Genomic DNA, 15831 nt, shown 5'->3' with positions numbered 1-15831 from the left:
TAAGTCATATTTTTCTTTAACTAGTATATTCAGCTATATACAAAAATATTTATAAACATATTCAAAATTCGTTTGTATTGTTTCTGTTTTTTTGGTATGTAAAATATATTTTGTGTGTGTCATCGTGAGACAACAGAGATCAGAGCAGGTATCTACATTCAATTTGATTTTCCTATTTAATAGTTATATGTGCATAAACAAATACTATCTATCCTAAATCATTTGGTTATGGTATGGTTGGTACTAATCAACAACAACTACAATAAAACAATATACCCATCCCTATATAGCTTATAGAGTTGCCCCTTGGTGGGAATCTAGATAGGAATTGCTCACGTGTTAGTAACTACACTCGATAAATTGATTCGGGATTGATCATGATGCTTTTGTTTTGTTGTTACCGTAGCGATCTTCCAAAGTCCTAAGTTATGTATGTAGCTTCCTTTTCACGACTTCAACTAGTTTTCGAACTAACTAAACGTAATACTCGAGAACTTCATCCTTTATAGAGACGCTCAGGCTTTTGTTAATCCGATGGTAAACCTATACAATTTTAGCTAGCATAAGTAGTCGTTTGACAGTTAAAAGTACTAGTCGTATCCTTCTTGTTTTGTTATGTTCATGGAAAGCAGCATGAGTCAGATTGTTCTCCATTCCCCGAGATCTTCGAATACTCCGAACCCAGACCCAGTGTAGCCTACGTTAGTTAGATTTAGCACACAGAACCCTGGAGAGCACCACACGCGACTCAATCTAAACTCACCTACGTTTGAGTACACCTCTAGTACACACATGTAACACTTGTAACCCAACCATTATACTATATATCTCTGTATGTATAAATACATGTATTAATGTAACTATACCGCGTGACTTAACCATAAGCAATGACAAGTGAAAAACTGCCCAAAAAGATGCGGTTGAATCTGAGTATTCCCCTCACTCGGGCCAGTTTAGCGCAAAATTGATGTTGGACTTTTGGGTCTGGCAAATTTGCCGCACCGCCATCGGGATATCGCCGGGCATATCAATTTCTTTGGCCCGGTTCGATGATCCTGCGGTGTTAGAACGGCGTGCTTCAGACGAAAGTACCTCAATGCAAGACAGACAATATCCCAGATTTGGTGGCATTACTCGTATACGATTCACACACTCCTCGACTAAGCTCGCATCTGTACACAGTCGTTATAATCGTACTAGTAGACTACATATTCTCTTTCTCTGGTAACTGTATGGCGAAGACTTGTAAATATTTGATCGACGCATTTCATTTTGTAGAGTTGCTTTTACTTACCACGTTTGCTTTACTTTCGTCGGGAATGCCTATCATTTCACTGATAAATTTCTTTAGTTACCCAAATTTTATATTTACAATTTTTTATTTGCAAAACAAATTAATTCATTTTTTTGTATTTTAATTAGATTATTTTTTAAATATGTGTACAATTATTGTGGCAATAACAAAAAACAAAATGTTGATTTAAGAATTAAAAAACTTGTTGGTTTTAATTAGGTCCTTTGTCAATTTTGAGGCTGTGTTATGTTTAGTTAATCCAGTTAATTATTAAAATGAGTTAAATTAAATTGATTTTGCTATCGTTTATGATTAGTTTCGGCTTGCATTTCCCGTCAGTAGTGAACTTATAGTATTGTTTTTGGTGGTGGTCTTTAAGTAAATCAATATTTTCTCATATTATTTTTTGTAAATTTCTATCCATGCAATGCACGCGTTCATTTGAAAAGAGTAAAGCTAAAAGGCTACAAGTTTGTTAACATTTAATGGGCTTGAGGTGTTTTGCAAGGAGAACTAACTAAGAAAACTATGACTTAAAATTACATATTTAGACCACCGAATCTGTCTGTCTTTGCGCTGGGCGACACGCGAGTAGCTGGACAAATGGCAGTCACTGTAATACTAAACCACACACAAAACCGATCCATGAGCGTAAATGTCTGCTGCGTCCAGTCGAAAGCGTGTCACATTAATTTTGCTGAGCGAAGAGTCCCCTGCGTCCGTGCTGCCCCCTTCTATCTATCCATATTAATATAAATAAGTGGTATATGTCTATCTTTGGATTATGTTTTGCATGCCCAGAAGAGTATGCCTTCCGACCACAAAGTACAAGTTCGAATCGGACGCAGGCGATGTGCCGTAGCTTGGTCAGGAGATATACGGTCCTGGTCCTGGTACTGGTCCTGTATATTGTAACTCTGAGGCGAGGGCACATCACAGTTATGGAACTAGCTGTTGGACTTTTCGGTCCTTGTCTTGCAACCAACCAACCACTCAATCGTTATATTCACACGCATAACACCACTACTATAGCTTCTGAATCAGACGAGCCGCATTCGCATACTACGCGTCTAGTTCGATCCACACAATCCGGCGGCAGAATCACCAACCACATCGACCACACCACATCTCAAAGCATCCGTGCAAAGATGGATCTGAAAGAGATTTACTAGAACGTTTGGTTACACATTTTGTTCAGTGTTGATTTACTCATTTGTCAATATGAAATTAATCAATAATGCTTTGATAGTTGCAATTACTTTGTTTGGGAAAGTATTTCAAGATCGAATAAATTTCAAATTACTAAACGATAGAATTTCTTTTGCCAAAGATCTTCGAAGCTTTCGACCAAAGTTTTTTTTTATTAATTAATCTTTGATTAAATATAAATGTTACCCGTGTTTATATTTCTCATAAGCTTTAAACATTTTTGTTGCATTTACTTTTAACTAAAGCTTACGGAAATAACTAATCAAATTTTCCTTATCCATTTCTGTTCGTTCCACAAATAATCACACAAATACTTAGCTAATGCCTATACTATATTTAGAGCAAATGCATAAAATCAAAAACCAAAAAATTTGCCTATGCTAAATCATTTTTAATGTTGTCATGTAAATGAAAAGATGCAAAAGCAAGGAATAAAAAAAAAAATATAGCATTCTTGTACGTAAAATGTTTTTACCAAACCACAAAGAAAGATAGTATACAACAGCAAGTTATATAAGCAATTGTTTAAATTCTTTTAAACTATATAAAAAGCAAACAATACTATTAGGAAAACATATATTGCATAAAAGTACTATTTCTAGTTTAATGTTTGGATTGTTCTCTATTCTTTTGAAATTAATTTATTGACATTTTAATAAAACATTTAAAAGTGAATATCATGCGTTTTCTTAAATGATTTGGTTTCAGATTAAAACGGAATAATAAGTCTGGAACTGTAAGCTATTATTATTCATATATTAAAAGGGTAACTTCACATCTTCCATGGAATTCCCACAAATTTGATGACTCATTCGAATATCCCCATTTGAGCCAAGGCACTCATTATTCTGTCAGTGAGGCAATCGGAAGTCGGAAACTTTCCATGATGATAAACCAACAATTTGATTACAATTTAATTTCACATATTGATTTAAATACAGAATGACTCGGACATGGGCTTGTCTAATATCATTCCATATTTATGGGCCAATCATGAAAACACAGTAGGCCTACTGTGATGGCTACGAACAGCGTGGGAGTTGTTTCAGGGGCTTGTCAGTCGCGGGGCCACAGCTGGATATTTTAATGGGTGGATTAGTAAGTCCATGGTGTGGGAGTTATACATAATATTTGTGGGATAGCCCAGGGAGCGTGCCAAAAACTACTTTAATTCATACACAAAGTGCTAAACCGTCTTAACGGCTGACTAATTCAAGTTCAGTCGAATTCCAAGAAAGCCGCTTTGAGCGCAGACCGGTCTCCAATAAGTTGTCTTGACTGGCGGCTCACTTGACTTTTAGTTTCGTTTCGAGTCTTGACGCTGGCGGTTGTGTGCTGCTGTTTTGTTGATCACGAAAAGGTGTGTTAAGTGCCGACCCGAACTGTTGACATTTGTTAAAGATTTGTCAAGTAAATCATATAAACATATAAGCTCGATGATCATTAAAGCGAAACCAGGGCCAAACAAAAGATTCAAGACACAAACTCAGAGTTAGCCAAGTGACAAGGCTTGCACAACTCAAGCTGACCAAAAAGTGTGTTTTCGATAGTCGCCCCTTTTGTGATTTTAAGCCATTCATTCCCAATTGTAAAAAAAAAAAACAATAAATATGTATCAGAAACAAAGCAAACAAAAAACGCGTTAAGTTATAGCAATAAAAATAAGAATAGATGGAAAATCTCGTCGCCATTCCATTAAAATCCATTAATAATGATACAACATTTGTAATTACATAAGCCTTAGACACGCCCACAAAAAAAAACCGAAAGTATATTTTAACATCTGACTCACGTAAATAACTTGAAAAATGCGAAATGTGCACAAATCGTTCGACAAAAATACAATTTATTAGAGGAACAAACGAAGAGATTGGCGGCCAGTCGGAGTGCGCACTTTGAAATGCTAATGGTTGAACCGCGAGGCTCAACTTGAGGATGATGATGAGGTCGAGTGTTTCGGACAACGAGGCAGAAAAAATGGATGATACTCTAAAAATAAAGAACCAGTGAGGTGGCAGACAACTTGTAAACAATTGCTTTTGGAGAAAGGTTTGGTTTGAAGAGCACTCGAGTAGTAGATGTCTTGAGCAACATACAAAGTCAAAAAACGAACCCCTTAAAAAGAGTAAAGAAAACATCGACCAACTTCCTTGGCCACGTTCTGATCTTGTTCGTTAGATAATACACCTCAAGACTCGCTTTTAACCAAATTTTAAACTTTGTGGTTTGGTAACTGAGACAAAGTTTTGGCCGACCAAAGGCAACTTTCAAATTCCGAAGTGAACCAAAGAGATATAAAGTGTGAGTCATGCGGAGCATAAGAAGGCCAAGAAGGCTGGTCCAAATGACATAATTCCAGAATTTATGAACTTTATAGAAAAAACAAATCTGGTGGAAAACTAGAGGAAAAAGCGTGAAAGACACAATACTCATACTATGACTCAAAACATTTGTAAATAATGCCTATTCTATTAAATGAATCTCAAGTTGGCTTTTTCTGAGTGTCTGATCTGGTTGCGTTTATGGCTTGGACAAGGCCGTTGCGGCTTAACGGAAGCTTAAATGAGTGGAGCAGCTCTTATTAATTGATTTTGGTATTTGCAGTGAATTAATTGGAGCCATGCTGCGATTCAGATTAGGCCTGCTGCTTCTGTGGGCGGTTTCTGCCCTGGCAAACGACAATCTTCGCGTGGCCTACGAGTGGCGGGAAATGGACTTCAAGTACGCCAGTCCGGACCAGAGATGGTCGGCCATCGAGCGGGGCGAGTTCAAGCCGGCCAATGTGATACCCTTTGGCCTGGAGGTCGCCAGCCACCGACTATTCGTCACCCTGCCCAGATGGAGGGACGGAGTGCCGGCCTCGTTGGCCTACCTTGATCTTAATGGTAAGCGCTTGAGTTCCATTGTTGCAGCTGCCGCAGTACATGAATTTGAATATAATTGCCCCATGCAATTGCACTATGTGTGCCAAGAACTGATCTAAGACCTGAGATCTCAAATCTCGGGTCTCGTGTCTCGAATCTCACAGCTCAGCAATTGTTTTGGTCGCGTCTGATGGCGCCTCTGATCAACTTGACCATCCCAAGAATTGCGTTTCCTTTCGCACTTGCGGCAATTAGCATAGTAATTCCGCTCGCTGGCGTTATTAGCTGTCTGACAACAACAGAACGCCACAAATCGGTGCATACTGGTTATATGTGTCATCATCTTCATTTGGGGTCCCGTGCACTTTTGCGATAAACATTTACATTAGGTCAGAGCAAGTGCACATATGGGTCAAGTCGTTATTATGTAGCCTTTGTTATTATTAGCATATATATCAGAACGAATTAAAATACGTTAATAAGCATTTATTTTTTCAGTTACTGCTTTTCCATTTCTTGTAAGTGGGAGTACAAATAAAGTTACTTTACCTTTTGCTGCCTCACAACAAGGCCAGTGGGCAGTTGATACATATGTATATACACAACTCAATCAGCGCTTATTAGCAAGTATATCAGTTTACCCAAGTGCAATGAAAAGCATCAGTGCGAATTACTCAGCAACAGTCAACAAATGCCCCAACATTTTGTCAGCAATACAATTAGCAATGCAAATGGCCAAATTTAAATACAAGGCAAAATGACTGTTGACGAGAGAGATCAATAAACCTTCAAATGTAATTTATATTATATATATATATCAACAAACATACACATACATACTCTAGATAATTATTTAGTTATTATATATTTAACTTTATTCATTGTAATTAATTGTGCGTTCTAATTTGATGTATTTTATACAGATACGTCCAGCAAGGGTCCAGCCTTGAAGCCGTTCCCCAGCTGGCAGGCCCACAATCTCCAGGAAGCCGAGCCGGAATTGGTATCCCCATTCCGCGTGCGAGCCGATCGATGCGGACGCCTGTGGGTACTCGACTCAAGGATCTCCGGAGTCCTGGAGCAGACCAAGATCTATGGAGCAGCCCAGCTGCTGGTCTACGATCTGCATAATGATGATTTGTTGAGACGACACGTTTTGCCAGCCGCTCAGTTGAAGCAGGGATCTTTGTTGGCCAATCTGGCGGTGGAGGACTCTGACTGTGAGAACACCTTTGCCTACGCAGCCGATTTGGGCAGTCCCGGCTTGGTGGTTTACTCATGGAAGGATCAGGAATCGTGGCGTGTGCAGCATCACTTCTTCCACCCCGATCCCATGGCCGGTAACTTCAGCATCAACGGCATTGAGTTTCAATGGGATGATGGTCTATACGGACTGGCTCTATCGAAGCCCCTGGAAACGGGCTATTCCACCCTGTACTTCCATCCACTCTGCTCCACTACGGAATTCTCTGTGGATACTGCGATACTGCGAAACAAGACCCTGGCCACATCGCCTATGATTTATCGAGAATTCAAGGTGCTGGGCTCCAGAGGACCGAACACCCAGGCTGGCGCCGAGTTCTTGGATCCGGATACCGGGGTCCTTTTCTACGCCCTGCCCAATCTGAACGAAGTCGCCTGCTGGCGCACTGCCACAGACTTTAGCCACAGCTCCCAAAGCCGCATCTACATGAACAATGAGACCTTGGTGTTCCCCAGTGACATTAAGGTGGATGATCAGAAACGTCTGTGGGTTCTTTCCAATCAGCTACCCGTCTTCATCTACGATGAGCTCTACCCCGGCTCAATTAATTTCCGTATTCTAACTTCCAGTGTTAAGGAGGCCATTGAGAACACAGCCTGTGAAATTAGAACTTCCCCTCTACCAGATGTAATCAACAAGCTGGGGGATATTCTTAATACTAATATCAAGGTGAGGGCCAATTCGGCTCCTTCCCTGAGGAACCTGAGCTCCCTGATGGTCGTTGGCTTGTGTTTGCTGATGGGCTTTAGAATCTAGATCCCTGGATCTGTACATAAGTATCTTGTACACTTAAAAGGAATGTTTAATGTTTTTTTCTGGATCAGGATCACTTGGAATAATTCTTTTAAGCATTTTCCCTGATTTCTTAGACGTAGAAAATATTTTATTTGAGCGCAATTGTAAACTGTTAAGTTGTAGGCTTAAAAAAACTTAAACGTTGTACGTGAAGTTGATTAAATGTAAGAAGTATATTTGAATAGTTTTCTTTATAAGTACTTCCCACCTATTGTAATTCCAAGCCAGCTTGGTTATTGACTCAATACTTGGGGTGCTTTTCCTTCTTTTTATAAGCAATGGCTATATCGATGGTATCATCGCTGGCTTGGGATTGACCATCCTCGGAGTTAGCCGCCAACTTCGCCTGCTCCTTCTGTTGCATCTTCTTAATGAATCCGCCACAGAAAAAGAGAGTCATCTGGAAGGATACCAAATACCTTATTACTTTGCCATTTTTAATGGGGTCTTCGTCTTACGTGTTCCAGTATGCCAATCAACCCCAGGACAGACAAGCCAAGTAGAAATCCAAGGGACCCACCCACATCGGCTATGAATTGTGTGGTGTCATAGCTGGGACGCTCTTCAATCATCTGAAAATGTTAAAAGGCTCAGTGAAAGATCGATGCATCATGTTATAGCCCTACCGATATCAGTTTGGTTGTATAGTATATGTAGATTTGGGTTCGCGGCTCTGGTTGGTTGAAGGCCTTGCGGTTTTGAATGAAGGTTGTGTATATTCTCGATTGGCAGGGCTGAATACAGTCACAGTCAAAGTCGTCCTCATTTTCATAAACACTGAAAGAGAAAGTGGCAAACATAAAAGACAACACCAAAGCTCCTGTCTTACTCTTTATAGTCCGATATCAGTTTCCTCATGGAAATTGAGTCATTGCAGGGTTCACTGGCAATTTCATGCATCCAGGGCCCCGAACACTGCATATTATCTGCTAAATCCTGCCAGATGCATTGTTCCCCACACTGAAATGGTTGCTAATACTTATTTATGGGAACTTATTGGTTTTTGTACCTACCTTTAAGTCACTGTAATCCTCATCTTCGGAACACGCCTCTTCTCTGGTCTGCACATTGGAGAAGTATTGGGTTTGAAGCTTGATCTCGATTTCCTCATTGACACTGACAAAAACATACTCCACTCGACCAGAGCCCTTCATATTGATTTCTTGGTAGAAAAATGAATTAAAGCGTATTCATCTATGATTTTATTTAAGCTAATCTCATCTCCTTACCTGTGAAATTCTCTTTCTTATCGTGTATGAAGACATGCCACCCGACACCACCTGTGTCCACATCGCTGGTGGAAGTGGTCAACATGGAATGTTCTAGCATTATGGAATAACCTACATCCTTTGATACTCTTTTGGCAGATTCCTTGGGTCTGAGGGTGAAGCAGCGACCCATGTAGAAGTGTAGACTGCTGTTCATGACCACGTCTAAGTTCAACAAGTACATTGTGGTATGCACTTAAAATACTCCAAATTAATTTGACTTACTGTTTCTGTCCTCGTTTAGTCCGTAAAACACAAAAGTATCCCCCAAATCATGTGTACTGTTTTCAAAGAACTCATCCAGTGATATTTCTCCAAACGGATATTTCATCCAGCAGGTTGCATATTTAGGATGAGGGCAAGCACCACCGGAAAGGCGCTTTAAAATATATGTATATCGATAAAATTTTATAAATTGAGGAGTTGCAGAAAAATCCACAAATGAATAGCTGTGCTATGGGTCAACATCTTTTAATTTTCTTATTCACTAACCGTTAACACGTCCTCCTTATAGGGCGGTTCCCGACATATGGTGACCGCTGGCATTTCGATGGTTTCGTTCAGGTTGTAGTAGGAATGAGTGGAGATGGGTGGGTTGTAGAGCTTGGCGAAGCACTCGTACAGCTGGACAATGACCACAATGCAGCAGGTGAAGAGGACCAGGCAGCGGATGAGCTTGGCAGGATCACGGAAGAGCCAGGCCCGAGTCTCCGACCAGTAACCCATGGCGAGCGGAAAGTGAAACTCGAGTGAGCCCGATGGATATGGGGTTTCGAGTTTCTGTCATGGCTGAGGGCCAATATCTTTGGCTCCGCAGCATGCTTGAATTCTCACAGTTGGTCAAGATAAGCCTAATATTGATTTACGTGCCGTGGTGGCGATAAAGCGCCATCAGCCCAACCATCGATGGTGACTATACAGCGGGACATGTGCTGTATTCATCGTTTGCAAAACTCCGTAGTACCACGGGTCTAAGCGTAACATTACCAAAACATGTTGTTTATAATTGTCTACGCCTAGTGCTGATAGCTGCCCCATATCTACTGAACCCGTAGTTGCAGCTTAAATCACCGCTGGGTAACTAATTTATGGTTTTATATCTGTTTGCTCCTCGTCCAATGGCTGCGTGAGCACAGGCAGTATTGTAGTGTTCCTTATACGGCTCTATTATAAAGTTTTCCTAATGCTCTTTACTAAGTCAGGTTTCTTTTGAATGGCCACTAAAATAAAAATGAAAAAATAAAAATCTATTTGTCTTTACCAACCAATTGGTATTGCGAAGATGCTTTTAAATCGATTACAATTTATTTTCGTATACAGATCCATTTCAATTATATTTAAGGATGTTATTGCTATTGGCAGTTTATTTTTTAGGAAGTACAACGAAGATTATGACAACTGCATTTATTATATTCATTATACCTACACACAAGCTAAAAAACAAATCCTATTCCATGCAAAACCCTTACATAAAGACTCATTTGCGATACCTTAGCCTATCATCAAAGCACCTCGCACGGGCATAGCTTGACCTTATAGACAGCTAAATCTAAATCTATGCAAACACCTAGCCATTAGCAAGGCGTATACATATATTTGAAACTATATAAACAGATCGGGATATATAGCCGAAGCTTTCGGGCGAAAACAAACAATGCTTGGTGGATCCAGCCAGATCGAGGAGAAGACATTCCTCAGTTGTGACGTTAAATCAGAGCAGCAGAAACATCGCCCCAATACGACCCACTGCTATTTATCCAAGCCCCTATGTACAATGTTATGTACATGCTGGGAAAGTAAAACAAAAAAAAAAAAAAAAAACACAAAAAAAAAGAAGAACTAATAAACAAAAAGAAACTTGCTACTAAAAATAGACAAATTGAAACATTTCATGAGATGAAAACACCAACACAACGTGGACATGGACGTGCTGACGAGCACGCCAAAAAATCAAGAAAAAAGAGTGTTTCTTTACTGATCGGGCACAGATACAGATACAGATCAGATACAAATACAAACACAGATGCAGAAAAGATCGCATCAGTTCTGTGTATCGGCCGTATCTGTGGGACATGACGGACTTCTCGGTCCGCGTACCACACGGCGTATGCGTTCTGCGCCCGTGGACCCGTATAGTTAGAGCCCAGGACGCGGTCCCTGTGTGCGAGCGTGTATCTGAATCTACATAGAAAATTTTAAATCTTAGATACTCTCGTATACATAGAGAACTGCAGAGTAGAGAACGTTCGCTTGTGTTGAACTTCTTCGCAACTAAATAGCTTTTGCTTTAAATTTAGAACACAGCGGCGGCTATATTAAACGCATATGAAATGTTTTTTAGATTCAGTAGGTATGCTGGCAAGGTATATAGAGAGTCCAACATATATCTGTACAACTAGTACGAGGTCCTACACCCGATATATTCTATGAAGAACTCTACCTGCGTTTCACTAGCGTATATCATCTGCCCCTAAAACTTTCTAACTTTTCATACTCTCTCGAGACGACCCATATGCATACATACATATGTATGTCCCTCCTTCGATTTTCTGTGGAGTATGAAATATGTTTTAAAAATACACTTTGCTTGTCGCTCATAAATTTCTAAAAACAAAATCGAAAAATACTTTTACATTCGGCCTGGTACTGACTCATTTCCATGCTGTCTATATGTCTGTACATGATTAATCAGACCGCATACACACATTACGCGCAGAGGCGTCCGATGGGGGGAAATGGCCCCCCTCGAAATGGAAAATATTTTCATTTCCCATTTTCACTCATCATTAATAAAAGTCTCGACGCTATATAGACTTCGATTATTGCCCATCGCTGCACTTGAGTTCTATGGTATATAGTCGATTCCTTGGTTGGCTGCTTGGGTACTTGGGTGCAGTCGGTTTAATTGGGTGACAAATGCTTACAGAAATAATTTTTAATGCTCCACACATCAATGACTAATACTAAATGATTCGATTGGATTGCCTAATTAATTAGCGATAGATGGCATCTACATAAGACTATGAGTTCATATTTGAGTAGGGAAATCTTCTGCGGATTGGTTTTGCATTATGCGTGTGCGATTTTCAATTGAGCCAAGGCAATTAATCATTTTAGACCACACGGGTCCACATCAACACCCAGCTGAGGGCTGGAAAACGTTTTCCATTTTTCAGATTGCATAAATATCTAAACAAAGTTGTGTACTAGGAAAACAAACATTTTGCGATTGCTTTGTGCAGGAGCCACAGATGAAAATAGCTTCACCCAAACTGTATCATCATTTAAGACAGCTCAAAGAAGCCGGTCCGCAAAAATCGAATTTTTTAAATTTGAAAGATGGAATCGTTTGCCCACCAATTAGTTATTTTTTATTTTAATGGCAATAACTTCGTTTGCCCACCCTTTTTGAAAAAACTTTTAGTATGGAAAATATAAGCCCTTAAGGAATTAAGCATGTTTTATTCCTCAAAACTAAATATTTTCAAACAAAATCGTTTGCACACCCTTTAAAAATGGTTTTTGACCTTTAAACATTTTTTTTTCGTTGCCCACCCTTAAATAAATATAAATATTTTCATTTGCTCACCTCTTAAAACTAAATATTTTCAAACAAAATCGAATTGGCGCCAAAAAGTCGATTATTGCGGACCCAGTATCTTTGGGCTATTTAAGACAATTATTTAAAAAAAAATTTTAAAATATTTATTAGAATTTCGTCAGCTTAAGCTTAAATCGATTATTACTATTTTTAAATGAAATATTATTATTTTAAACGTTTAAATTAAATTTCATTTGTAGCGGAAGGTCATTCGATATAAATACTTATTTTTAATTTTCTGTACTTATTTATTACCTTTGTAAAACAATTATAATTTTTATATATAAATTAATTAAAATATTTTTTCAATCAACCAGTTTTTATAATTTCCCACTTTGGCTGAGTAACGCGTATCCAATTTTTTTTTGTCCCGATTCCCAACTACATTTCGTAATTTCGAAGTTGTTTTTAAAGTTTTATAGTCTTACAGAATATTATTTCTGAAAAAAGGAAAAAGTTTAAATCTTTTAAGTCGAATTTTGTGAACATTTTCTTTTGCGTATGTGATCGATCAAAGAACAATGAAGTGACAGAAAATCGACATCTTAAGTCATATTGCATACTAGTCTGCATCTTAAGGATTGACAGTTGCAAGTGCTAATGCCAATTTGCCCGAGCACTTGGATAATAAATTTACGAGACGTTCAATTACCAGATATTCCGTAGGACGGTCAGATCCTCTGTTGCATAACCCACACGTAATGCAGGAAGTATTCATTCATTTGTCATGCCATGTGCTACCTGGCAACGTGTGTATGTATGCAAGTGCCTCCCGCTGTTCACTGCATCTCCACCTCTCCAAGTCTTTTGGGAAACCAAGAGAGATCTCTCGCGAATTTGATGTGGCGGGCATGGGCAGGGGATCGGTGCGCCAGAGATGCGAGTCCACGACGTTGACCGACGGTCTCTTGGTTGGCGCTCGAGGATTAGGGATAACGGCTTGGGGGCTGGGATGTGGGGATGGCGAGGAAACAGGCCGACGATAGATATTTTTATGTCGACCATTTGGATGGGTTCCAATGCATTTAGACGAGAGTTATCTATAGACTATGCATGTATTTTGGTCACGGTTGGCGTTTTTAAAATATTTTAATTATATGTGAACCAATTGGTTGTGCAGAATTTTTAGGGAATACCATTCAACAAAAATTTCGGGCAGGGTTACTGATATCATGAAGGGAAACTGATTGGGCGGGAGGAATTTGAACCAGGCTGCATATGCAGACACATCTAAGCCAACAACATTGAAATGGTATGGTACAGTGCGTAACAGAAATAAAGTTTTGTAATTGAATAAATAAGTAAGGTTTATTTTTATACAATTTATTTAATGTTAGGGTGGTTTTATACCATGACAGGTCCAGTTGCCAATCGAATTTGAATTAACTTAAATTTAAAAAAGTGTAGGAAATGCCTGAACTATAAGAAATATTATTCAAGTATTTGTAGCGAAATATTTAATTTTGTTAGATTTGACTGCTTTGAAAATGATCTTGACCCATAACTATCTACATACAGTAGTATGTCGAAAGTACTAAAGCTGCCATCGCTGATGATGATTTATGATCGGTTGTGCAAAAGAGAAAGAGCCTTTAAGTAAAGCAAATGAACCACTAACCGACTTTATGGCTACGCAACGTATGTAGTTCCCAGTGATCTGCGTTTGTGTCACAACCAACCCTCGAGTTTACCCCACCGAAAGAAACGCCATTCAAAGTGTCTTCTGTTTGGCAGCGACTTTGGGTGGTGCTGACCTGGGTGGTGCAGGTGCGGAGGAGGACCTCGCACATCGCAGAGATGCGGCATCTTTGAGATAGCCCATTGCAAGCAATAATTGTTGCTGCCTCGTGTAGACAAGCACCTCATGTACACCCTCCACCACCCTGTTGAAAAATGTGGGGGACCACCAGTGCCAAAATACACAAGAAGAAGACAGCATCTTGACACTAAAATGCAAAAATTGCTTTGCGTCAATGACTCAAAACGAAAATGTTTTTGTGATTTTCAACAAAAAACTGGGAGCAGAATATGGGATTCGCTTTTTACTTTCGAAATATTTTAGGGGTGCAAGGGAAGCATCTAGAATAACTGAATAATTACAAAAATTATGGCTACTAAATGCTTTTTTATTAAATATTAAAATATTATATTACTCATTGGCTTGCAAAAGTACAACAAATCCCGAAATAATTTATTGTGAGGTGCTAAATTGTAGTTTGTTGTTCCTGGGAACTCTTTAAAATGCTTAATTTATGTTTTCGTCTTTTTGCCCACAATTCTGGTCGACAATGTCACAGATTTTGTTTCAGAAACGTAGCAAAAAGTATTATAATTTTATATGTGAGAAAAGACTAGAGAACAGCAAACCATGCCCCGAAAATAAAGGAAAAATCACTCACACTTAAATGAGAACTGAAAACTTATACAAACTATAAATATTCCTCAAAAAATGTTTGAAAGTTGTTTTTGTCCGAATTCATGAGATGTTTTTTGCGTATTCTCTTTCCGCTACACAATAATGTTAAATATTGTTAAATATTGAATATTCAACACGAACCTACTCATTACGAAAAGTATTTGTAGAATACCTGGCAGTGGGTGTATATACATTTTTCATATAATTTCTGTCTCGGAATTTGACATCGTTGTAAGAGGGAGGAGCATTTCAATTCTGTTGGCATTTATCATAATTCTCTTTGTCGGCGGTATAGATTTGATAAATTCCCGACAAATCGCTACAACACGAATTTCATAATGCACTCGTATTTGCAAACGCATCTGTATTGGGCTTTAGCATTGAAAGCTAAAGATTTTCGCATCGCATTGCTCTGAAGGACGCCGACTACATTGATTTGATGTGGCATTTCTCTGTCTATCTATCTATATCTAAAGTATCTCTTCAACTATGTGTTTTATTTGCTTTTTTTTTGCTTTGGGAATGCTCGCATGTTCTGGCCCATCGATGTTATTTTGAAGTTCACATCTTTACTTTTGGCAGGCATGAGTTTTCTAAGGCGACATCCTTGTTCTAGATCATCAATCAATAGCTCGAAGGATCGGGGTTTTGCGTTCCATAACTGAACCATGACCAGATGGATGTTTAAAGGTCTTTATGGTATGAGCCGTTGATAGCAAACGATCGATCCCCTAGAACAGCTGTTTTGCAACTGATCGTTAAGTGATCGCAGATTAGAAGGAAACCTAACTAGCGCCTCCTGATCTCTTGCTTTCCCCCTGTTTTCCACCCACATTAGTGCCAGATCGGATTGGCATTGAGGTGACCAAAAACCAAAACCAGAACAAAAAGCGAAAAATGATCACCGAGAAAAACAAATAAAGATCCCACCATAGCATATATGTACATGTGTGCGTCTAGAAATGATATGTGAAATAAGTAAAAAGAAAGCTCCCAGAAGAAAGAGCGGGGGATTCTGGCGGAGAAGAATTGCCATTGCCTCAGGGCGGAAAAGTTGTCATTGAAATGAATTTTACTATTCGACTAATGCGAGAATTGCGAGAGAGCTCACGCAACCGCA

General features: G+C 39.1%; 2 protein-coding genes across 2 annotated transcripts; one reads left to right on the top strand and one right to left on the bottom strand.

Moving 5' to 3' along the window:
- Positions 1 to 3766: 3766 nt before the first annotated feature.
- LOC120446137 (protein yellow) lies at positions 3767 to 7584 on the top strand. The gene is made up of 3 exons (XM_039626962.2): positions 3767 to 3863; positions 5108 to 5388; positions 6291 to 7584. Exons 2-3 carry the CDS (start codon positions 5124 to 5126, stop codon positions 7385 to 7387), a joined length of 1362 nt encoding a protein of 453 aa, XP_039482896.1. The 5' UTR covers positions 3767 to 3863; positions 5108 to 5123; the 3' UTR covers positions 7388 to 7584.
- On the bottom strand, positions 7552 to 9910 carry LOC120446138. The gene is made up of 8 exons (XM_039626963.1): positions 9187 to 9910; positions 8920 to 9073; positions 8656 to 8859; positions 8440 to 8588; positions 8256 to 8386; positions 8053 to 8203; positions 7885 to 7998; positions 7552 to 7826 (listed from the first exon to the last, which is right to left on the bottom strand). Exons 1-8 carry the CDS (start codon positions 9418 to 9420, stop codon positions 7668 to 7670), a joined length of 1296 nt encoding a protein of 431 aa, XP_039482897.1. The 5' UTR covers positions 9421 to 9910; the 3' UTR covers positions 7552 to 7667.
- Positions 9911 to 15831: the final 5921 nt, after the last annotated feature.

This window comes from Drosophila santomea, chromosome 2R (genome assembly GCF_016746245.2).
Source record: "Drosophila santomea strain STO CAGO 1482 chromosome 2R, Prin_Dsan_1.1, whole genome shotgun sequence".
NCBI classification, from domain to species: Eukaryota; Metazoa; Arthropoda; class Insecta; order Diptera; family Drosophilidae; genus Drosophila; species Drosophila santomea.
Note: the sequence above shows the minus strand (reverse complement) of the source record. Positions and strands in the feature narration are given on the sequence as shown.

Bases quoted from the DNA above. Each gene is read 5' to 3' on its own strand.
- LOC120446137 (XM_039626962.2), top strand. From the start codon at position 5,124: ATGCTGCGATTCAGATTAGGCCTGCTGCTTCTGTGGGCGGTTTCTGCC. The intron at 5,389-6,290 runs GTAAGCGCTTGA...TATTTTATACAG, and splicing joins GGCCTACCTTGATCTTAATG to ATACGTCCAGCAAGGGTCCA.
- LOC120446138 (XM_039626963.1), bottom strand. From the start codon at position 9,420: ATGGGTTACTGGTCGGAGACTCGGGCCTGGCTCTTCCGTGATCCTGCC. The intron at 8,387-8,439 runs GTAGGTACAAAA...CAACCATTTCAG, and splicing joins AGGATTACAGTGACTTAAAG to TGTGGGGAACAATGCATCTG. The intron at 7,827-7,884 runs GTAAGACGAAGA...GTATCCTTCCAG, and splicing joins TGATTGGCATACTGGAACAC to ATGACTCTCTTTTTCTGTGG.